The following is a 22,767-nucleotide window of genomic DNA, read 5'->3' as shown; positions in this document are numbered from 1 at the left end:
GCAGATGTGGAAGCCCAGGCTCACCCTCCCCCGGCGGCCTCGTCTTGGGGATGCCCAGGGATCCCACAGCCACCAGGGAGGAAGCACTCCCACGTGCTCCCCCCACTTCAGCGGACACAGGGAGTCTCCCCCACAGCCACCTTCCAGCCAGCTCTCCGCTCCTGCTGTGCGACCTCCCCAATTTCTGCCATGGGGTGTGTGTGTGTGCATGCGTGTGAGCACGTGTGCACGTGTGTGAATGCCTTTCAAAGTGCTGCGCTCTGCGCTCTGCTGCTGAGTCAGTATCTACATGTCATAGACACCACCGAGTTTTCGCTTCTCCCTTGTCACCCACCCACCCAAATGAGCTTGTCAAGGAACAGCAGAGTCCCAGGCATGGAAACTGCTTTCAACAGCAATATTTGGGTGCTGGGGCGGCCTGGCACTGGGACTTGGCTGCCTCATGCATTGCTGGGCGACATGGGCAGCTCCTTCTGCATTTAGCCACCCAGGACGACAGCAGCTGCTGTGTGAGGCTTCAGGGAGGTGAGGTGAGCACCTGCAGCCCTTGTGGCACTCAGGATATGGGGGCGTCCGGTACAATCAGGGGTACTGTTAGCATAGACCCAGCTGAGTGGCAATGTGCCGTGCCTGTGCGGTCTCAGGGAGCATGATGGTACCCACTCACATAATGATGTTAAAGGTCATCGTAGGGCAGCCCGGGTGGCTCAGCGGTTTAGCGCCATCTTCAGCCCAGGGCCTGATCCTGGGGTCCTGGGATCGAGTCCCACGTCAGGCTCCCTGCATGGAGCCTGCTTCTCCCTCTGCCTCTCTCTTTCTCTCTCTGTCTCTCATGAGTAAACAAATAAAAAGAAAAAAAAGGTCGTCGTAGACATTGCTGGAATAGGCTGCAGATCACTCAATGGATGGTGCAGTTTGCCCCACGTCTGTGACTCCCGTGAGAGAATATATTGGGTTTTAAAATCAGAGTTGCAGTGCTTGGCCAAGTTGTTGGTTTATTTATTTGGTGCTTCATTCAATAACTTTTTGTTGTTGTTGTTAGCCGCTACCACAGGCTGAGCCCAGTCTGCAGTGCTGGGTGTGAACCGAGGACAGGACAGAGTCTGTCTGGGTCTGCTGCCCCAGAGCTGACATGGTCTAGAGGGATGAGACTAAGCAAGTCAGGTATGGGGGAGAGGGTCAGCAGAGGATGTGAGGGCAGGAGTCCCAGGCAGAGAGATGGCCAGTGGAAAGGCCCTGGGGTAGCAGCATGCTGGGTGAGCCCGCTGGAGAGCTGTAGGAAATGAAGTCATCCCGGGAGGGGGCATATCATGGGGGATTTTCTAGGGAAGGAATTTGCTTTTACCTCCAATGAGGTGTAAATCAAAGGACCCCTCTTTGCCCAGGGGAGTGACAGGGTCTCACCCAAGTTCCACTGAGTCCTTGCTGGCTGCCAAAACATGGGCTGGAGCGGGGGTGGGGGTGGGGAATGGTGTGTGGGTGAGGTGGAGAGAGAGCACTGTGACCCTCTTTTGCCACTTTAGGGTATGTGGCCAGTATTGGCAATGCTTGCCCTCCGGACTGGGGGCCCAGCTCCCCGCCTCTCCTGTGGGCTGCCCTGGTGCTTAGCACAGAGCCTCTCCCTCCCAATGAAGCCACCACAGGCTGGGCTAAAGGCAGGCCAAATGGAGGTGCAGCTTCGAGGGGACCATTTCCTTGTCTGTGAGTGCGTCTCCAGGGCGCCATGTCCTCCATAGGATGTGACGGGAGCTGTCCCCTCCCCCCGCAAGTATGCTACAGGCAGACCTGGCAACCAGCTCTGAGTCCCAGCGCATGAGCATTGCAGGAAGGTTTTCTGCACAAATGCCCCCTCTTTCTGGCCCATGCTTTGAGTTGGTATGGTCTAGACCTGCTCGTCACCCACACCAAGCGTCAGGGGAGAGAGTTTCCGCCAAGTTTCCATCCATCCAGCCTGTCTGCAGAGCCTCCTAAGGACGCTGTGACAGACACATGTCCCCAGTGTCCAACATGGGAAGCTGGGAACGGTGAAGGGGGTGTGACTAGCTCAGGACCGCACAGCAGCCAGGTGTCTCTGGATGTGACCATTCCCAAGCCTCCCGGTCCGGCGGGGCAGCCAGGTGGCGATAGAGTCCTCTGTGCCCGCCAGGGGGCAGCAGACGCCTGTGCGCACGGTCACCCTCCAGGGCCTGTGTCCCATTCCCGGGCTCATCATCTTGGTTGGGTCTCTGCCCAGGCAGGAAGGCCATGAAGGGCGGTGAGGACAGAGGCCCCTTTCTTAAATTACCTGTGGGAGAGAGACACTGGCATTAAGGGGGCAGAATGAATAGGGACCCCGGGGGAAGGACCGCGGGAGCCCCATTCTGCCCTAGGCCCTGCGCAAAAACTCTCCATGATGTCCTGTTGGCCCCTCACAAACAAGGGGGCTGCAGTGCTGGGGTCCCCATTCTACAGAGGAGGAGGGGGCGCTGCAAGGGAAGGTGCCTGCACAGGCTGTCAGAGCGGGCGCTGGAGGGCCTGGGGTTCAGACTACTTCCCTGGGGTTCAGTTTCTCGGGGTGATGCTGGAGGGATTCCCCGGTTTTGCCTCCTCCGACCAAACAGGCTCCCTCACACCCCTCTGAGGCAGGTTCCTTCCTGAGAGAGTTCCACAAAGGAAGGACCCCTGGAGGGGAGCTGGGAGCTCCCTGGCCATTGGCCAGAGTTTATTCCTGCTATGGCCACTCCTCACCGGGCCTGGGGTGCGCCCAGGAGGCTGGCTCCTCCCCTGCTTTTCTTGTGGGCTCCCCGGGAGCCTGGACCCCCACTCCCCCAGGCTTCCTCTTCAGTAGGGGTAAGGGCCCGGTTTGATCTGTGCAGTAGGCCCCAGGGGATCCTCTCTGCACTCCCACTGAGGTGGGGGTGGCATCCAGGGGCAGGGGGCTGGGCCGCTGTGCTGCCCCAGTGCACACAGGTCCGGGATTCAAGGAGTGTCCAGCGTGGGTGGCCCCTCAGGGATTGCACGCCCCACCCGGTCGGTGGCCTAGAGTCTCGGGGTGGGGCGTGCCTTGCCCAGGGTGGCCCAGCACGTCAGTGATGAGAGCCCAGGGCTCCTGCACTGAGCCAGGATCCACATCATCTCATTGCCAGATTGGCTCTCCATGCCCTTGAAGCCGCGCCGCCGCCGCCGCCGCCGCCGCCCTGGTCGCTGGCCGGGGTCGCTGGCCGGGGTCGCTCGCAGGCTAGGGAGGCTGCTGGAAACGCGGCCCCCACCCCAGGGCCTGGCTCAGGAAGGCGTTTCGAGCCGGTGGCGGACCCTGCAGACAGCCCGCGGCCGGCGGGACCCAGGGCCCAGGCAGCTCTGGCCTCCAGACCAACCCTGCCTCTCACTCACTCATCTCACATATTCCATCTCGGACGCCAGGATTTGCCCTCCGGGCAGCTGCAAGCGGCCGGGCCTCCGGGTCACAAAGGGCGGGGTCCGGGCCTGGTGCGGGGCTGCCCTCGGTCCCGGCCAGAGCAGAGGACGGGAGGGGGCTCTGGGCGCACCCCGGCCCGCGTGCGCCTCCGGCCTCGGGCTATCCCTCGGGGACGACTCCGTGGACCGGGGGCACGCGGGGGCCTCGGCCCAGGCGGTGCCCGTCCCGGTCTGTCCTCGCCGAAGGGCCGTGGGGAGGCGCCCGGCGCGACGGGGGCCACGGCCTGGTCGCCACCAAGCGGAGGGCCGCGCGGAGCCCGAGGCCCGCGCCCCTCCGCCGGCGAGGTCGCCCCCAAAGGTCCCGGCGCCCCGCGGGCAGGGCGGTCCCCGGCGGCGCCGCAGCCCCCGCCCTCCGCAACTTTGGCGGGCGGCGGGGCAGGAAGTGGGGGGGCGGGGGCGGCGCCAGGCCCGCGCGCCCGCCCCGCCCCGCCCCGCCCCGCCCCGCCCCGCCGTGGCCGCGCCCCCGCGCCCCCGCGCCCCCGCGCCCCAGAGCCGCCCGGAGCCGCCCGCGAGCCGCCGCGTCCTGAGCGGGCGCCGAGCGCGTAGCCCGTGGCCCGCGGCCCGTGGCCCGAACAAAGCGGCGGCGGCGCGGGCGGCCCCAGGCCCCGGACGCGCGAGCGAGCGAGCGAGCGACCCGCCGGCCCTTTGTCTCGGGCGGGGCCGGAGCGGCGGCGGCCCCGGGGCGCCCCGGGCGCAGCATGCGGCGCCCGCAGGGGCGGAGAGCGGGGCGCTGCGGCGGCGGGCGGCGGGGAGCGCGCGGGGCCCGGGGCCGCCCGGGGGCGTGAGGGGTCCCGCGCGCCGTGGGCGCCCTCCCCGCGGCCGCACGTGGGCGCGGAGCCGGAGCCGGAGCCGGAGCCGGAGCCGGAGCCCGAGCGGGAGGCGGAGCAGGCGCGGGGGCGCAGCGGGGACCCCGGCCGCCCGCGCGAAGCCCCGCCCCGCGCGCCCGGCCCGGCCCGGCCCGGCCCCGACCCCGCGCGCGGGCGGGATGCCCCGCGGCCGCCGCACTCCGGCCCGCGCGCTGCGCTGAGCGGGCGCCATGGAGCAGTGGCGGCAGTGCGGGCGCTGGCTGGTGGACTGCAAGGTCCTGCCGCCCACCCACCGGGTGGTGTGGCCCTCGGCGGTGGTCTTCGACCTGGCGCAGGCGCTGCGCGACGGCGTCCTCCTGTGCCAGCTGCTGCACAACCTCTCCCCCGGCTCCATCGACCTCAAGGACATCAACTTCCGGCCGCAGATGTCCCAGGTGGGGGTCCGGGCGCGGGCGGGGGCGGGGGCGGGGGCGCGGGGGGCGGGGGGGCGCCCGGGGCGGCGCCTCCACCCAAGGCCCCCGAGCTGGGGGCGCGCGCCGCGGGGAAGCCCCGGGCCGGCCTGCGCCCCCGCCGACCCCGCCGACCCCGCCGACCCCCCCGACCCCCCCGACCCCCCGGGGCCCCGTCGGGCGTCGCGCCTGGCGGCGGCTCGGAGCTGGGCGCGGCCGGGGGGCCGGGGGGGGCGCGGGGCGCGGGGGGCGCGGGGCGCGGGGGGCTGCGGCGCCCCCTCCGGCCCGGGGCCGCCCGCCTTGCTGTGAGCGGGGCGCCCTCGAGTGTGGCCTTTGTCGTGGCCAAGCGCGTGTGGCCGCCGACCGGCAGGAAAATGTCCGCGGGCGGCCGGCGGGAGCTGCTTTCCTGGCCCCTCAAAGGGAACTTGGCTGAGACTTGAGGAGGACGAGGCTCGGGTCCTGCCCGCCCGCAGCCACGGAGCGCCCACCCCAGCCCCATCCAACGGGCCCGCACTCAGGGCCCCCGGGGGCCAGCCTGGGCCCGGCCAGCGCCGTCGGGATCCACCCCCCGCCTGGGGGCCCTGCAGCCCCTTCCCCCTGGCCCACGGCAGGTCCGCGTGGACAAGGCCATTCCTGTGTGACATCGGAAAACGGGCTGGGGAGAAGGACGGATGGAGTGAGTCACGGCTTTTCCAGGCTGGGCTGCGTGGCCTCTGCCCTTTGGCTGTGGCTGTGTTTCCAAGGAGACGGGGCATCCCCTCCTCCAGGGAGGAAGGGGGGCGGCTGCTGACAAAGAGGAGCCCTGAGAGGGTAGAGGGCAGAAGAGCCCAGGAGCCTAGCGAGGGAGCCCGGGGATGCAGGCGTGCGGTCTCGGGCCTCCCCTGAAGCCGGCACTGTCCTTAGGCTCTCTTGTGCCAAGTAACCCTGAGCCCCTGGGGCCAGGTGTCCATTCCTCACCTCTGTCCTCTCCTCGAGGGGCTGGGCTGGAGAACCTGAGGGCAGGAAGGGCCGCTGAGGGCAGAGCTGGCCAGGGCTGAGAGTGTCTGCCTTTGGCTGTGAACCACAGGGGCTGCCCAGGCTCGCCGGCTCCTGGCAGGCTCCCTGGCTGATTGGCAGGGAGGCTGGGGCACAGGACCCAGCCTGGGGTGGGTGGCTGGGTCTGGCTGGCCTCTGGGTCCTGGAACTGCCCTTTTCCAGCTGTGATTGGCCAGGGTGGGGGCAGAGGGGGCACTCTGGCTGTGGCAGGTGGCTTGGCTCAGCCCCTGTGCCGGAAAGGCAGAGACATCCTGGGGTCCCAGGAGCCATGGGGAGCGTAGCAACACTGACACCAGACGGTCCCTTGAGCCCCCTGTGCCCCAGCCTGGGTGAAGGGGTGTTAAGGGGGACTCGGTGCGAAGGAGAACGGGATGGGCCAGTGTCTGTGTGTCTTCGTGGACTCGTGCTGATTGAAACCTGGCACTGTCACCAGGTAGGTGACTACCTTTGGGGCCTCAGTGCCCCCACATATTTAATGGGAACAGGAGTAATAGGCGCCTCATGGCCACCTTGCGAGGATTCCGTGAGGTTAAGGCAAAGAATGTTCTGGGAGCATTGCGGAGTTGACGTTGGTGATTTTAGGATGGTCATCTGGACGCTGGCAGATACCACGCTCTTGGCCGAGGTCTGGTCTCCCTGACCTCAGCCCACTGGTCATCTTGTGAGGGGCGGGATGTGTCTGGTCTCCCTGACCTCAGCCCACCGGTCACCCCATCTTTGTATGTCTCTTGTGGCACAGCGATGGCTGCAGGTGCTCTGTGAAGCTGTATTCGTCGGGTCGGGGTGCAGCACGTTGGCTCCATCTGTATTTTTCAAGGTTGAAGAAACAATTATTGCCAAGTGTAGCTGTGCAGGGTTTGGGAGCGGAGCTTGGGCAAGGGGCTGTCTCTGTGGCTGCTCTTTGCTCTTTGAAAAGCTTATAGTCCCTAAAGCTGCAGTGGGGAAGATGACCTGTTGGTTCACGGTGCTTGGATCCCAAGGGAAGTGGAAGCTTCCCTTTCTTCCCGGCCCTGACCTGGGAGAGGCACGGTCCTGGCGAGGTTATGTCACTCCCATTTTATAGATGAGGCAGTTAAAGCTCAGAGAGATGGAGTGATTTGCTCCGGGTCACACAGATTGGAAGAGGCAAAACTCCCAAGCTTAGGGTCCCCGTGTGGGGTTGCTGAGACTGATTGCATTCTGCAGACCTTTTCCGACTGACTTTCGGACCCATGCTCTGGCCTACTTCTCGGCTGCTCCTGCCGCGTGCCTGCTTCTACGGGGTGCGTGGGGCATGGGGGTGTGTGTGCCTGCTTTCTGTGGGGGTCTGGCTACTTTGCCTGCAGGGCCTTCCCATCCCCGTGCGGTCCTGGAGTGCCAGAGGCCTGACCGGCTCAGAGGCCTCCACGTGGGCCCCTCGGTCCAGGAGGCCACGCTGGCTTCTTACCGTGACATACTGTTTTCAGAGGATAGTGTTTGGGATGTCCCTCCCCTCTGAGTTGACCTCGGCTGGGTTATTGGCCCCAAAGGAGCATAAGGACCTGTGCACTTATGGAGTACCTGCTGTGTACAGAGCCGGAATCTCAAGAGGTGTTCACAGAAGAGAGCCAAGCAGCCCCTTTGTCCTGCCCTCCTGGAGCTGGCAGGCCATGCTATAATTTTTTTTTAAATCCAAAATGCCTGGAAGCCACCTTGGGTTTAATTAAGCTAATTAGGTATGGCCACAATCTGCTGATCCTAATAAGTGATCACGTGCATCGGGGGTGGCTCTGGTGTGGAGGGCCCGAGGCTGCTGATGCCAGCAGGCAGCTCTTGCTTTCGGTCTGCAGTTGAAACCTGTAGGCCACCACCCGCCCTGCCTCTTGCCCGCACCACTCTGGCCGGCCTCCTCCCTGGAGAACAGATCGGGAACCCTGGCACCCAGGGCGCACTGGGGTTACTCCCATCCCTGCCTCAGGCCCCTCACTTCCCATTCTGTACCTTTGCTGTCCGTCAGCATCAGTTAGTCTAGAGGCCCCTCCTCTAGGAAGCCTCCTCTGATTGCACTCTCTTGTCCTGCGGCGGGGCGAGCCGGGCTGTGGCCCCCGGTGTACCAGGGGTGTGACCCTCACCCTGTGCTTTCTGTGCTTTCACTCCACCCAGCACGTGGGGGCCACACGCTTGCTGCTCAGTCTGGAGGGGGACTGGGCTGAAGCTGTTCAGGACACCATCTCGGGTCCCGAGAAGCCTGGCATCCCTTTGTCCCTTTGCGCCTTCACTGCCGTGTTCCTTCCTTCCGAGGCAGGCTTTCTGGCAGGCTGGGGGCTGCCTGGGCCCTGTCCTGCTCTTGTGATGCTTCTAGGTGAGTGAGGGTGCGGCAGTGTGGCCCAGATGCCCAGGTCCGCAGAAGAGGCCTGCAAGGGTCTGCAGGTGTCCGGGGGTCCCGAGAACGCAGGTGGCCTGGGACTGGGCCCTGAGGCTGAGGTGTGTGATGCCAGGGCAGCGGGCAGCCCACAGGAAGCCTCTTCTTGTCTTTTTTGAATTTTGAAAGTATCTTGGACTCTCGGCAGAGCTCTGAGTGTACACATACCTCTCCTCACCCTAGCAGAGCTGAGTGGGAAGTTTGGTGCCCTCACTCCGAACCTGTCAGCGCATCACCCACAAGCGAGGGTATTCTCGAGCACAGCTCAGCCTCTCAGTTCTGTCCCTGCGTGTGACCCATTCACGCCCCAACAGGTGTCCCTGGAAATGCTGGTTCAGGAGGAGGGGAACCTGGGGGTGCGGCCTGCGCTCTTCCTCTCCAGTCCGCCGTCTGCAGGGGCGCTGCTCCCTTCCCTTGCCTTTCATGACCTCAGTGCCCTGTAGGTTCCAGGAGCCTTTTGTTGCAGACTGTCCCGGTTGCGTCCTCTTGGGACTGGACTTGGGTCGTGCGCCTGTGGGGGAACCAGCCACGATGCCGCCTCCTCCTGTCCTGTCCTGTCCTGCAGGTGGCAGATGGCTTGGCTTTATCTGGTTGTGGAGATGCTGACCTCCTAGGCAGGGCCTGCTGGTCCTCTCCGCAGTGGCACTCTGTCCTCCGTAGTTCAGAGCTCTCCTTGTGAAGGGACTTGGGACAAGATGCACCTCTGGTTTTTCCTTCTTCTCTTTCTGCCAGTTAGGATTATGGCTTCCTGTTTTATTTTTTTAATTATTTCTTTTATTTTTTTTAAGTTTGTTTGTTTATTTATTTATTTATTTGAGACACAGAGAGGCAGAGACACAGGCAGAGGGAGAAGCAGGCTCCATGCAGGGAGCCTGATGCGGGACTTGATCCTGGGACTCCAGGATCACACCTTGGGCTGAAGGCGGCGCTAAACCACTGAGGCACCCCAGGTGCCCTAATTATTTCTTTTAAAATGATTTTACTTATTTATTTGAGAGAGAGAGAGGAGGAGGAGCAGAGGGAGAGGGACAAGCAGACTCCTTGCTGAGCGTAGAGCCCTGTGTTGGGCCCTGAGATCGTGACCTGAGCCGAAATCAGGAGTCAGACATTTAACTGACTGAGCCACTCAGACGCCTCATGTTCTCAGCATTTTTCTGAGCACTACCCTCCTTCCTGGCACGTATGCTTCTTTGTCTGAGCTCGAGAGTCAGCCATGTCTCCGAGGAGCTCCGTTCCATTATGGAGACGGGTATTTAGAAGCCAAGATCTGGGTGCTGGTGTGCACACTGCTGCAGGGTGTCCTTGCTCCCAGGTGCTCTCGGTGGTGGGAGCTGGCGGTGTATGCATGTGTCTGTGCGCACCCACGGGTGTGGATGGATGTACTGTGTGCACACACGTGCCTGGACATGTTTACGTTTGCCTTTGTTTTCTATCTGTATAAGTGCTGCCAAATAGAAAAAGGTGAGCTCTGTTTTTTATTTCAGAAGTTATGGTGATCATATTGAAAAAGCAGAAACACAGGACATTAATTTTAAGAATACATTTTATTTAACCCTTGTCTTCTCAGGGGGCGGTGATGTGGCCCCCGGGTGGTGGAAATCAGGTCTTTGGAGGTGAAGCAATCATGTCCTTTTTATGTATAAAGCACAGAGGCACATAGAGTAGGAAACAGATCCATAGTACATCCGTGGTATTGAAACTTCGTATGGGAAGTCGATCATGAAAACTCCTGGAAAGGGCTCCTGAGGGGGGTGGTAATGACAAGTGCAGAAATGTGGATTTCCCCAACATTGGCTTTCCCATGTGGCAGGGGTTATGGCTCTGAGTGGGTAGCAGTGGCTGCACCCTGGGGGCTGGGGGTCCCCTCTTTAGCACTGGCCTGACTGGCTGGGAGGGGAGTGAGTGGGGTCCTGAGGTTTGGGTGGGGAATCCTCAGGTGAGACCTGTGGGCTCATCTGCCTAGGTCACAGGAAGGCACCGTTTGGAACTGGTGGACCGTGGGCTGTTTGTGCGGGGCACACAGATTCCGCCGATCTGGCTCTGGCGTCGGTGGGCTGGGTAGGAACCTGGCAGTGTGCTGTGCATTTGGTGGGGAGGGAGGGAGGACCTGGTCCCGGGACCAGGGTCCCGACCTGGACCTTGGAAACGGGTGTCTCAGTGCTGAGAATGGGGGGGCTCCGCTGGGCCTGGGGCCAAGTGTGTGGGCGGCAGCTTTGCTGGAGGCCTGACCAGGAGTGTGGCCACGGTGAGCCCCCATCCCACTGCCTCGTTTGAGCTCTTTCTTGCACGAGGATAGGGTGGCCAAGGGTGTCCCCTCCCTGGAGAAGGGACTCTGTCTTCCTTCCCAGAACTGCAGTGGGTTCTGCTCTGGGCAGTCAGAAGCACGATGCCCTCCAGCCCCTTCCTCCTGGCCCTGTGTCCAGGCCATGCCTGTGTCTGTGGCTTTGTGACTTTGAGGGGAGGGATGTCTGGGACAGGCAGTGCTGGTGGGGTGGGTGTGGTGGGGCCTGGGTTTAGGCAGAGACCCAGACCTGAGCCCAGCAGCCTGGTGGCTGAGGCTCTGCCAGGTGGATCTCCCTCCTGACTGCCCCTCACTTCCACCGCTCTTCCCCCCAGCGCCCCAGCCGACCACCAGCACCCCACTTCCAGAGCAGGGGTTGGCACTTCTCTTGTGTCGAGGGCCAGACGGTAAATATTTTAGGGCTTGTGGGCCAGACAGTCTCTGTCGTAACTATTCAACTCTGCCCTCCTGGTGTGAAAGCCGCGGAGGACGATCTGCAAATGAGTAAGTGTGGGTGTGTGCCAGTAAACTTTATGGAGAATGAAATTTGAATTTCATATCATTTTCATGTGTCATGAAATATTTTTTTGATTTTTTTTTTTCCTCCAACTGTTTTAAAAGGTGGAGACCTTCCCTAGCTTGTAGCCTGTCAAAGCCAGACAGTGGGCAGGTCAGGGCTCGGGGGCATGTCCTGGGGCCTGTGAGGGGGCCCTGGGGTCCTGCCCTCTCAGTTTGCCATCATGTCACCATTTGTATCCAGGGCTCTTGGTGCGGACTCCTAACAGGCAGTGCTCAGCAAGGACAGAGCTCTTTCTACCGTGCACCTTGTACCAGAAATGGTGCTAAGTGCTTAGGGCCGTGACCTCAGCTCATCCATGCGGGGGTTGTGGCAAGCCCTGCCCTCAGCTCCCCCATTGTAGGGGGGCAGCAGGGGCCACTAGGGCTGAGCCCCTTGGCGCCTGGAAGGGTGCAGACCTTTGCTGAGCGAGATGAGCTGCCTGGAATGTCATCGGAAGGATCCCTTGCCATTGGCCCCTGGGTTGCAATGGGAGTGTTTGTGGGGGTGGGGTCACAGGCCTTCCTGAGCCTCAGTCTGTGAAGAGGGTGCCCAGGGCCACCTTGCAGGCTGCGGTAAGATTTGGTGGGAAGACAAGGGCCTGACACTGTCCCTGCCTTGCACCTGGCCCAGTAGGTCTGGAGAACATGGTGCCCCTCCCCAGGCCGGGTGCCTGGCTTGCTCCTGCTGGCTGGGGCAGCTGCCTTTCCCGGCCGGCTGGCTGGCCCCACCTCGCCTCTGGCCGCCCAGCTGTAGCAGAACCACATGGTGGCTAGGAGAGGGTGGGTGGCCTGGGCCCTGGATTGGACCCTCCCTCCTGCCCTGGCCTGCAAGCCCCCTCCCACTCTTCATTTACCCTTCAGCCCCAGAGGCAGGTGGTGGCTGGGTGGTGGCTGGGTGATACGCAGAAAGATGGAGGACTCTTGGCCAAGGATAGCGCCCAGCCCCTCCCTCTCCTGGTGACCTTGGCCATCTTGGTGCAGACCCTGCCCGGGGACCCATTCTCTCACCCTGTGTCTGGCCTCTTGGGCTTTTGGACAGTGGGGCTTTCTAGCAGTGACCTCATGGGGTTTGGCTCCGGACAGAGGGGACCCACAGCTCTCTGCCGGGATGTCTGGATGCCACGAGGTGATGTGTGCTCAGTGGACAGTGTCCCCTCTCTCCACCATGGGGTGGGTGGTGGTGTCTCCTCGGGCACCCTTGCTGGGTGTTTTAGCTTTTTGAAGCCTGGGGCTTTGGCTTTGCCCCGTGAATGCCCCTCTCCTAATACGTGCCCCTAAACACTCCTGGGCAAGAAGTCTGATGCCTGGGAGTGGACACTTCAGCACCTGCGCACGGGAGCGTGCCCCTCACCTCGCCCCCCCCCCCACTTGGGGGAGACTGGTCCCCGTCTGCTGCCTGGATAAGCCCTGCTCTGTCCTGCTCAGCCAGGACAAGCCCCATGGCTGCCCGGAGGGGCCCCCCTGAACCTCTGTGCTCTCAGGGGGCTTCCTGCCAGCATCTTGAAGCTGCTGTGACTGTTGTGGTTTCTGACCCAAAAGATAAACAAGCACCACAACCGCATGGCCCTCCTGGGGGAGAGGGGGCTGAGTCCTGGTGCTTGGACTGCCCATGGGACCCGGGGTGCTAGCACCCGAGTGAGGTGCCGCCTCCCTCACTATTCTCTGTACAGTTACGTAAGGATGAAAATAATTATTTTCAACACGTCTGCTTGTCTGCTCCGAGTCACCCTGAACTTGAGACCAGGAACACTTCTGCTGGTTTGTTGTGTTTTGAGCTCTTGGCCTCATAGGCAGCCTGGTCTCGGTTGAGGGCCTGCCGCCTGTCCTCCCGTTCTGTCCACTGGGCTCTTCGACCTCCACATCTTTACAGGACTGGGGGGCCCCCCACTGCCACCCCTCCCCAGCCCATGCCGCTATCTGTGTGGGGAGGGGGTGCCTGCCTGTGTCCTGCCATCGGGAGACCTTAAGACACGCTTGTGGCTCTGCTGCAGCAGGATAGGTGTGTCCCTGGCATGTGGAAGTTGGCGGGGTGAGTGCCCCAGGGCGTCACCAGGAGGCCCTGTGCAGTAGGCAGGTGGGGGTTTCGGGCGTCTGCCTGCCCCTGCCCCTGCGCCTTTCTCCGCCCCACCCCAGTCCTGCCCCTGCCTCGTCCCCTTCCTGAGCTCACTCACCTGCCTTTCCCTGGGCCAGACGTTTCCAGTTTGTACCGATGTTCACTTGATTGTCATATTTGCTCGATTGTCATTGTTGGCCCCTAGACGTGGGATGCTGCCAAGGGAGGGTGGTGCACGCACTGTACTGAGCATGCGGAGACTGGTGGCCCTGGGGAGAGGGGGCCTCTGCAGAGGTGCAAGGCCTAAACCGCCTCCCCACAGCGCAGAGAGGCTGGCCTCGCCTACCCAGGCCTTTCTCAGGCTTCTGTGGCTTGTCCTCCCCTAGGGACAGGCTGTGGCTCATGGCGGTGCTCCCGTGAGCTTTGGCCCCTGGGGGTGGCGGGCTGTGTGCTGGGACCTCTGTGGCTCCCCAGGAATGGGGAGGTGCCCTAATGGCATTGGTCATGGCTGGAGCATGGACCGTCCCAGCATTTGACTGGATAAGTGGGTGTCTGGTTCCTGGGGCCGTCACCGTGTGTCCCGGGCGCACAGGACGCCTAGGGAAGCTTTACAGTTTGTTCATATGCTGTGTCAGGGCCCCATGGTGGCAGAAGTTTCTGGTCCTTCTTGCTCATGGCAGCCACATCCTGAGACCCTCCCTCCCCGGTTCCTCAGCTCCTCCCACTACCCGTCCACCCCCAGAGATGGGCGTCTGTGCCCCCCTCCCACAGCCCCCGGCTCATCTGGCTGTGGGGACAGGAGACCAAGTCCCTAGCAGTCATTTCAGTGAGGGATCTGACTGTTTTCCTCTACACACGATGGGCTTCACCCAAGAACCCACACTGAGCCATTTGGTTTTGTTTTCACCCCAGAACTCGAAGGAAGCAGGCTGGATGGAGGTAGGGCAGTGGGGTATGACCAGGCTCCCCAGAACTTGCTGCTCTGCTGCCCTCCGCGGGCCTCTGTGTTCCTGGGTGCGGAAGGGGCTGGGCTCCCCCTCCCTTGAGGCGTGGGGCATAGTCAGGGCACGAGGGCTCGGGGCATCGTGGGGTCTCCGTGTCCCTCCCCCCTAGTAGGGTGGGGATAAAACACAGCATCCTTCCCCAGGGACGAACAGGTAAAGGTGGGGCCTGTCTGGCCACTGAGAGGACTGAGCCCCCACTGACACACGTCACAACGTGTTTGAGCCTCAGACTATTGTGTCCCACGAGGGAAGCCAGACACCAGAGGGCCAGGTTCCTGTGATTCTGTTTATGTGCACGTCCAACCCGGACAGAAGGTGGGCTGGGGGACGGATCCGAGAGCGGCTGCTCAGGGGAATGGCTTTGTGTTTGGGGTCATTGCCAAGCTCAGGATTCAGATCCTGCCGGTGGTTGCACAGCGGCGAATGGACAGTCACTGATCATAAATTTTGTTATGTGTCTCTGACCGCAGACCCTTGCGGGGCTAGGAGGGGAACCATGTGAGAAATGTAAGCAGGTGTGTGGCAGGTGAGAGCCTGGAACCCGCACTGGCTGTGGTGGGGGCCTTGGGGCCACCATGTGACTCTCCGGGGCCCTGCACGCCTTTGCCTGTGGCCTCCCTCCTCCTTTTTTTTTTTTTTTTTTTTAAGATTTTATTTATTTATTCATGAGAGAGTCAGAGACACAGGCAGAGGGAGAATCAGGCTTCATGTAGGGCGCCTGATGTGGGACTCGATCCCAGGACCCCGGGATCATGCCCTGAGCCAAAGGCAGATGCTCAACCACTGAGCCCCCCAGGTGCCCCTCTCTCTTTTTAAAGAGAAGTTAAAGGTCCTATTGTAGGCCTAGGTTAATGTAAAGACCAGGATACTAATAGTATATATTTAAATATCATCTTGATCTCATGAACATTTGGGCCCCTAAAGGTGCTGGCTCCCTGTGCCCCGCGTGGCCTTCCCTGTGGCACGTTTCTCGGGCCCCTTCTTGCCCTGGGTCCATGGGGCCCAGGACTGCCCCAGGACTCAGCACGCCAGGGTCTGGAGGCCGAGAGGCTGGGTGCCCTGAGCAAGGCCACCTGGGATTCTTTGAGACTTCCTTCCATCTCTAGGGGTGAGGAGCCCGGGGAATGGCCGCTTTTGCTCCAGGCGCTTCACGTGGTGGCTTAAGCAGAGTGGCCCAGGAGAGCTTGGCTGTGTCAGGAGAGCACAGCCCCCTCCTGCCCACCTCCGTGATCCTGCTTCGGGGTGGGGGGTGATGAAGGGAGATGGGTCCAGGGAGCACATGGGGGATTGGGTCTCAGTTGCCCGCCCTGTAAAATGGGACCATCATTTCTAGGTGTCTCAAAGGTGGATGGGAGGAAGGCTCCTGGGGCATCTGAAGACCCTCCCACCCCCTTGAACAAGGAAAGCCTCCCGCGGTCTAGGTATCGGTTGCAGGGGCGCAGGATCGGTGTGCCTGTGTGCAGGATCTCCCTTGCGGGAGGCCGCCCTGCATCTGACGAGGGAGTCTGTGCGCTGGTTGGCAAGTCCTGCGCCTGCTGCCACTTAGTAACGGAGGGCGTTTTCTCCACACCTTTCAGGAGACCAGTGGCTCTGGAGCCTCAATTGTGTCTGGGAGGCACACTCAGAGGCGGCCTTGGCTTTCAGTGAGGACATGGGTTTTCTCTGGGTCTTCGGGAGAATTGGTTTCCTGACATTGGCTGCCGTGTTCTGGAGCCTTCCCTGCCGCCCCCCCTCCCGCTCATGTTCCCAGCTGAGCATCACTTATGGGGGCAGTGGGCTTCCCGATGGTTTCATCAGCAGGAGCTGAGGGGCGGGCTGTGGAGGACAGATGCCTCGTCTGGGAGTGAATAACTGAATTAGTAAATCCAAGCCATAAACCTCACCTTCTGCAGGCAGCAGTTGTGTATGCACCTGCTCATGTCTGCTTTGGCTCTGCAGTGGGTCCAGTAGCATGGCCGCATTTCTGGGATTCGTTTCTGGCACTGTGTGAACGATCCGAGTGGACTTTGGGGTCAGGAGGCCGAGTGCGGTCTGCCACCTGTGCTGTCTGGCCAGAGGCTCCTTGTCCGTGCCTGTCTGCAGCCCAGAGACGTCTGGGTGATGCCATCCACCTCCAGGGGTGTGTTTGGGGCTGGTGTCCGCTCTCCTGGACGTGGCTGAGGCCTCTGGAGTTCTGTCCGCCCAGTCTTCTTTGGGGGAGCCCTGGCTGCCTCTTGGCGAGGAGAGAGGATCCAGGCGTAGGTGGCTGTTCAACACCTGGTTCTGTTCATGCCAGGGCCCACACTCTGGACCAGCTGTGGGGTCCCTGTCCCATGCCCTCCCTCCTGCCTGGGCCTCCAGTTGGTGGCGATTGTGTCCTGCAGTGGAGTGGCCTCAGTCCCTGGCCCTTCTGCTGCTTTGCCATCTGGTGGCTCCGGGGACATGCAGGCTGATGCCTGGACTGCCTCTGGGTGGTGGGCCAGGGATCCACCCAGAGTGCTCAGCCCCTGCGGGCATTCCTTGGGCACGATGGGGTCATCCTGTCACCTGCTGTGCAGTGCCTGGTCTGGGCCACTCCTGGGCTGCCGAGTGATGCCTCGGTGATGGTGATTCGTCACAGTTCTGGAGGTGGTTGGCAGTCCTAGCCCCAGGAAAGGACAGCCCCGGGGAGTAGGGGGTCAGGAGTAGCCGTCCGAGAGCCGTGGAGGCTGAGGCTCAGGGGGCTGGTCCAAGTTCGCGGTAGGGGATGGAAGCGGGACTCAAACCCAAGGCTGCTGGACCACCTGTGCCCCAGCATCCTGTGCCACATGGCGCCCGTGGGCTCCTGTGTGCGCCATCTGCACCCTCCCTCAGCGATTTACGTGCTGGCATCCACTCTTTTTTTTCCCTAACTGGCGTGTGTAGTAAATTTTTTTTTCTTAAAAAAGAGAAGACAGGATTTTCACATGTTACTCCCTCCTCATGCAAATAAACCTGGGGAGAAATTGGCTTGCCATCTCTTTGGGTGTATTTTGTGGTAATTTAGCTGCTTAAATGGAACATCTGTTAGTCAGCGAGGCTCGGGGGGGGGGAGCAGAGCTGCAGATTACAAGGTGCTGGGGAAGCGGTGTGTTTGCTGCAGGAGCACAGGCCGCAGCCGCACCGGGACCACTGTGTGGGCACAGGGCGCGGGAGGCCCCAGCGTCTGTACCTGCCCCCCCGGGTCCCTGAGGACGTTGACCTGCGGGCCCAGCCTGGCTGGGTGGGGCTCAGAGCAGGAGACCCCGCCTTTGCAGCCTGCACGTGCCTGAGGGACCTGTCACCCAGGCTGCCCTGGCCATGTTTCCTCCTTCAGCTGCGGAAGGGCGGTTGTGGGGGTCGGGAGCCAGGCTGGGCCCGTGCTCTGCCCGCCCCGTGTGGATGTGGCCACTGGCACCCCTGGACACGCTTCTCGGTGGCCTCTGCGCCCACCCTGCCTGCAGCCGATTGGCTCCCCTGTGAAATTGGCTCCCCTGTGCTGCCGTATGAGCAGGTGAGGGCCCCGGGGTCCTGGGCCTGGCTCCCTGGAGGCCCTGGGGCCCGAGAGTTGGTCTCCTCCCCCTTTACTTTGGATGCTGACATTGGACGTGAAGTGCACTTTGGGGACCGGCAGGCACTGGTTTCCACAGGGGCCACTGTGTGGTATGATGGGGCCCCAGGCCTTTCTGTGAGGTGGCTGCTGGTCTTCCTGGCAGCCAGACCCTGGAGGAGGGTGCTGCCCTGCTCTGCCGCCCGTCAGGTCCCCTCCTGGGCCTTTCACCAGGGGGGCTCTTCCCATGGCTCCTGCAGCTCATCTGGACCTGCTGGCTCCCAGGGGACGTTGGTTGAGCACCTACTGCCTCTGGTCAGTTGGCCCTCAGGGTCAGGGAAAGATGGGTGAGGCCCGGCAGCAATTCCCAGGGGCTCAGAGTCTAGGGGGCTGTGGGGGGAGCAGCGGTCACCTCTGGAGGCAGGGAGGTTGGAGGGACTCAGAGCCACAGCCCTCTGGGCTGCAGGGAGGCAGCGCTGTAGGGGTCAGATGGGTGGGTGGCCTTGTCCTGGGGTGCTGGGCAGTCGCAGAGGGGCTTGGAGAGAACACGATGTCCTGGATTTGGCTTCAGAAGGTTCTGCTTGGTCATGGTGCTGGGACTGGATTGGAGGCTGCAGTCGGCAGTCCGGGAGGCTGAGGCTGAGGATGGGGAGGAGGCGGATGCGGTCACCCCGGCAGGAAAACCCATAAGGCCTGCAGGGAGGGCAGGGGGCAGCGTGGGGGAAGGGACAGCTCTGGGCTGCAGGGTGTAGGGCTGGCCCCGACCTGGGGTATTAAGGAGGGTGCCCTGATGTCGGGCTTGGGCAGTAGGGGAGCTGGTGGGGCTCGTCCGGATTCGCCCTTGGGGCTCAAGGTCTGCCGTTGGCTGCTGCCCAGGGAAGGCCCGGCTCTCCCAGCGGTCTGTCCGGAATCTGCCCTGACCGGAGTTGCGGGACGTTTCAGCCCCGCCCCGTTGTATTTTCTGTCTGGCTCCGAGCTTCCTGCTCTTTTTCCGGCCTCTGTGTGGCTGACCACACATCAGTGTCCAGGCTGGACTTGGGGGGTGACGGCTGCCCCCCTCACCCCCAGCCTCAGTGGGCCAAACTCTGTGGGCTTTTGTGGGGCCAGGGCCCCGGCCACAGTGAGGCACCTTCCAGAAGCCTGGGACTGCATTCCCGACTCTGCGTCCCTGGTAATGACGTTCTCGAGCATGAGGGCAGCTTTGCCTTCACAGGCGCCCCGTGTGTCCAGGTTGTAAACAGGTGCTCTCGTTACTCAGGAGCGTGGGGCCGCGTGGGGCCGGCACGTTGGAATCCAGCTCCCCGGGGGAGCCTAGATCCCTGCCTGTGTGATTCATCTTCAGGTAACACGGTGGCCTTTGCAGACACCCAGTAAGACTGCTGCAAAACCCAAACTAGTTGTGTGTGTTATTTTTTAAGTGGTTTTTGCATGTGGAAAGAGTGGTTTTTCTTGAAAAGGGCCCTGCCTTCGATCAATTTCTTGGGGGCTACTTTATTGCTATTGATTCAGTAAAGCTTTAATCAGGAAACAACCTTGCAGGGGGTTCTGGGGAGGGTAATGTGCCAGCCTCGTCGATTTAGCAGCGAGGAGCATTTGCTGAGATTCGGGGGCCGCACGTGAGCCTCACGGCTGCCTGGTGTCTCGTTCTCCAGGCCCAAGCTCGGGCGGGGCACACCCTAGGACTGCACCCAGGGCTGGCAGAGGTTGGGGGACCACTGTGGGACACTGTGGGAATCAGAGACCCAGGGTGGGTTCCCTGTGCCTCTCCCCTTCCTCCACCTCTGAGAGCCACCAGGTCACCAGTGCTAGGAGAAGGCTCTCTCATTCAGGATGCTGTCCCTGAGCAGTTTTTGCTCTCTGCGGCCCTGGTGTGGATGGGACCAGATACACTCATACGTACTTACATATTTAAGGCTTCCTTGTCTGTTTGCCACCCAGAGGACACTGTGCATGTACCTGAGTGTCCCCACAGAGCTGGGGACTGGGGACTCACCTTATTTACCATCCAGGAGCCTGCTTTTGTTACTGCTGCATCTGCCCCACGTGGCTTTCCCCACACACTATTCCATACTTTCCAAGGTAAATCCTTTCTTCACGGTCTGACAGCTCTGAAATCAGCGTTGGCCTTGCGAGGAATGACGTGTCAGACCCTGTGGTCTGCACGATTCGCTGTTCAGAACTGAGATTGGTGGCATGAACCCACGAGGAAGATCCTCAGGTGATGGGAAGGTGCCCATGAGTCCACCCTGCCCCGTGATCTTGACACTGAGAAGGGGTTTTCAGTACACAAAGTTGAGACTAAACAATCACAAACAATGATTTCTAGAAAACCGTTCGAGGATTTAATTGACTTAGCAGCACTCATCCCAGACGGGCTTCTCAGTTTCCTGCCTGTTAATAAAATCATCATGGGGACAGTGGGGTTGTAGTTCCCAGGAGCCTTGCAGGGTCAGGGTGGTGGCCTGTCCTGCTGGTTCCTGGACAGAGATGAGAGATGGGGCCACCCCAACCTGTACCCCCTGCCCCGGGCAGCCCAGCCACCTGTGAGGATGGTGAGAATGGGGGATGGAGCCACTCAGTACCCAGCCCCCAAGCCCTGGGAGGCAACCAGGATGGTTCCTTTTTTTTCAGCCCTCTCTCTGTGTCCAGCCATAAGTTCTGGAGTCTCTGCCTCCTGGAGCCCCTAAGGGGCAGACAGGGGAGCTGAGGGCACAGATGAGGTGGGGGTCCCCACTTAGGGCTGCCTGCGTCCCCCACCCTCTGGCACTGGGCTGGCGTATTTTGCTGCGTCTTTTGGCTTTCCTGAGGGCACCTGAGTGGGGACACGGGTGGCTGAGGGCTATTAAGAGGGGTGTCCCAGGACCGGGGTGTCAGGAGGCTGGGGGTCAAGGAGCCAGGGTGGGTGAGGTGTCCTTGAGGGGGTACCCCTTTCCTATTCTAGGCTTAGGGGTGGATGCAGAGCAAGGGGCAGCCACCGCCGAGGACCCGAGGCTGCCCTTCTGTGCTCCTTCAGACTCATCATCGATCTGTGCGTGTTACTCCTGGATGGCTTTCAGTGGCTGTTCCCCGAGCACCTTGTGGTGATTGGACCTTGTTTCTTAAAGAGCGCGGAGCTGCTGGCTGACAAGTTCTGCAGACTGGCCAGCATGGGGATCGGACACAGAAATGCACCCTGAAGCCTGTGCATTTTGTGGGAACCAGAGGTCAGCTAGCCAGGCCTCACCATGCCTTCCTGGCTGATTTCCTCTCAAGCCAGCCCTTTGGCTCTGTGGCCAGGAGTGGGGAGGGGGTTCTAGACCTTTGGTGGGGTTTCAGATACCAGGGGAGCTGGACTCCTCATTTCCCCTCCGCTGCCCTTGGCTTTTCAGGCACAGACTGACTCGTGGCCCTCCTTGGAGGGTTCCAGATTTGGTTCTTGGCTTGGCCTGCCAGAAAAGCTGGCTTGAGAAGGACAGGGAGGGCTGCTGGGTGTGGCTGCTTAGCGGCCATGCCATGTGGATTAGTGATGTCTGCCAGGACCTGGGCGGTGGAGGGGGCGCACTCTGCTCCCACAGATTAGTGATGTCTGCCGGGGGTGGGTGTTGGAGGGGGTGCACTCTGCTCCCACAGACTAGTGATGTCTGCCAGGACCTGGGCGGTGGAGGGGGCGCACTCTGCTCCCACTCATTAGTGATGTCTGCTAGGACCTGGGCAGTGGAGGGGATGCACTCTGCTCCCACAGATTAGTGATGTCTTCCGGGGGGTGGGCAGTGGAAGGGGCACACTCTGCTCCCACAGATTAGTAATGTCTGCTGGGGTGTGGGCGGTGTTGCGCACCTTCTGCACACCTCCTCTGGGGCAAGCATCTGCGGTCAGCCTCAGAGCCCCTTGGACTCAGCCCTGTGACCACTCCCCTCCTCCTGCCTCCTGCCTCCACCTCCTTGCACCCCTCCGCCTAGGCTCAAGCACTGCCCTCATGACCTCCCCTGTCCTGTGCTCCCAGCTCTGCTCCTGCTCAGCTGGCCCTGGCCCTGGGGGAAGGGATGCGTTTCATCGTCTGGCCTGGCAAGGTGGGGGCTTGGCTCAATGCCACCGTGAGGGAGCTGCAGCTACCCCGTGTTGCCCTGGACCTGGACCCCTCCTCTCTGGGCCAGGACCCCTTTTCAGAGTCTGGGACCCTGAGTCTGGACCTGGATCTGGATTCAGACATTCCCGTGTCTCAGAATCCAAGATGCCTCCTTCCTGGGCCATGGCTCCTTCACTGAACAGAGGGTGTTGTAGTCAGATGCACAGGGTGCCACAGGCCTGGGCCGGCAGCAGGCCCCACGCAGTAAGCTGTCTGGGGAGAGGAGAGAGCCTGGCCCTCGGGGAGGGCACCTCCCTGCTCTGTGTCTGTCGGTGTCTGCCAAATTCTGGAGAGGAGGAAAGCGAAGGCACTTAGCTTCCCCTTCCTCTCAGCTGTGCCTGGTTTCCTGGCTCGAGGAAGCTGTTGGCAGTGCCGTCCTGGAGATAGGATTTGAGGTGAAGCTCCCCGAGCGAGCCTCCCAGGAGGCTGCGGCTCCTTGTCCCTAGCCCCTGGGCTGCCCTGGCCTGTGCTGGGAGGTGGAGGCCTCTCCAGGGACCCGGGAGGTGGGAAGTAAGCCTTGGTCTCTCGTGGTTAGCATTTTAGCGGCCAGATGATGAAATCCCCTACGGGCCAGAACTTTCTCGGTTCAGCCTGGGCCTGGGAGGGGTAGCAACAGGGTGTTCTTCTTGGTGGGTTTGGTGTCACAAAGCTGATTTACATGTGTGCCTGATTCCTCCTGTGATGGTGGAGCAGTGAGCAGTGTCCCTCGAGAAGAGGTGCCTGCAGGTGTGGGCCCAGGGGCTGGGGTGCCAGGTTTGCCCAGCTCTCCCCATGCATGCGGGTCCTGAGGCGGCCCTGCCAACGTGCCCTGGACTGGAGACCTGACAGCACCGGAAGCTGTCACAGTTCTGAACAGAGGCCCCAAATGCAGGTGTTGGTGGGGGCTGTGCTGCCTCAGAGGCTGCAGGGCATGATCCCTCCCCGCCATCGAGGGGACACCTCGCCCCTCCATTTGGTGGCCCCATGCGTCCCGTGGCTTGAGAACCCCCGATCCCATCTCTGCCTCCATCTCGTCCTCTCTGCCCTGTGTGTCTCCAGCAGACCCTTCTCACCTCTGGGGCTTACCTTTGGGTCCCCGTACTCCGGCCTGCGCAGGGCCGCCCTGTGGTTTGCAGCT

The 22,767-nt window shown here is 61.7% G+C and overlaps 1 protein-coding gene and 1 long non-coding RNA gene across 8 annotated transcripts in view; one reads left to right on the top strand and one right to left on the bottom strand.

Annotated features, from left to right (window-relative positions):
- Positions 1-975: 975 nt before the first annotated feature.
- Positions 976-3,581, bottom strand: LOC140597828 (uncharacterized). Its single transcript, XR_011999787.1, has 2 exons — positions 3,370-3,581; positions 976-2,284 (listed from the first exon to the last, which is right to left on the bottom strand). It is a non-coding gene; the product is annotated as an uncharacterized lncRNA (long non-coding RNA).
- An 813-nt stretch (positions 3,582-4,394) lies between these two features.
- VAV2 (vav guanine nucleotide exchange factor 2) overlaps positions 4,395-22,767 on the top strand; it is a 161,632-nt gene continuing 143,259 nt past the window's right edge. For 3 of the 7 annotated variants that reach the window (XM_025982123.2, XM_025982121.2, XM_025982122.2), the window contains exon 1: positions 4,396-4,693. In XM_025982123.2, the coding sequence (XP_025837908.1) occupies positions 4,490-4,693 (204 nt within the window). In that variant the 5' untranslated portion in view covers positions 4,396-4,489. Of the gene's footprint in view, positions 4,694-22,767 lie in introns of all 7 variants that reach the window. The other 4 variants (XM_025982120.2, XM_025982124.2, XM_072748228.1 and 1 more) reach the window with 4 other exon arrangements.

The sequence above is a fragment of the Vulpes vulpes genome, chromosome 2 (genome assembly GCF_048418805.1).
Source record: "Vulpes vulpes isolate BD-2025 chromosome 2, VulVul3, whole genome shotgun sequence".
Lineage (NCBI taxonomy): Eukaryota > Metazoa > Chordata > Mammalia > Carnivora > Canidae > Vulpes > Vulpes vulpes.
The sequence above is the reverse complement of the archived record's forward strand: the minus strand, read 5'-3'. Positions and strand labels throughout refer to the sequence as shown.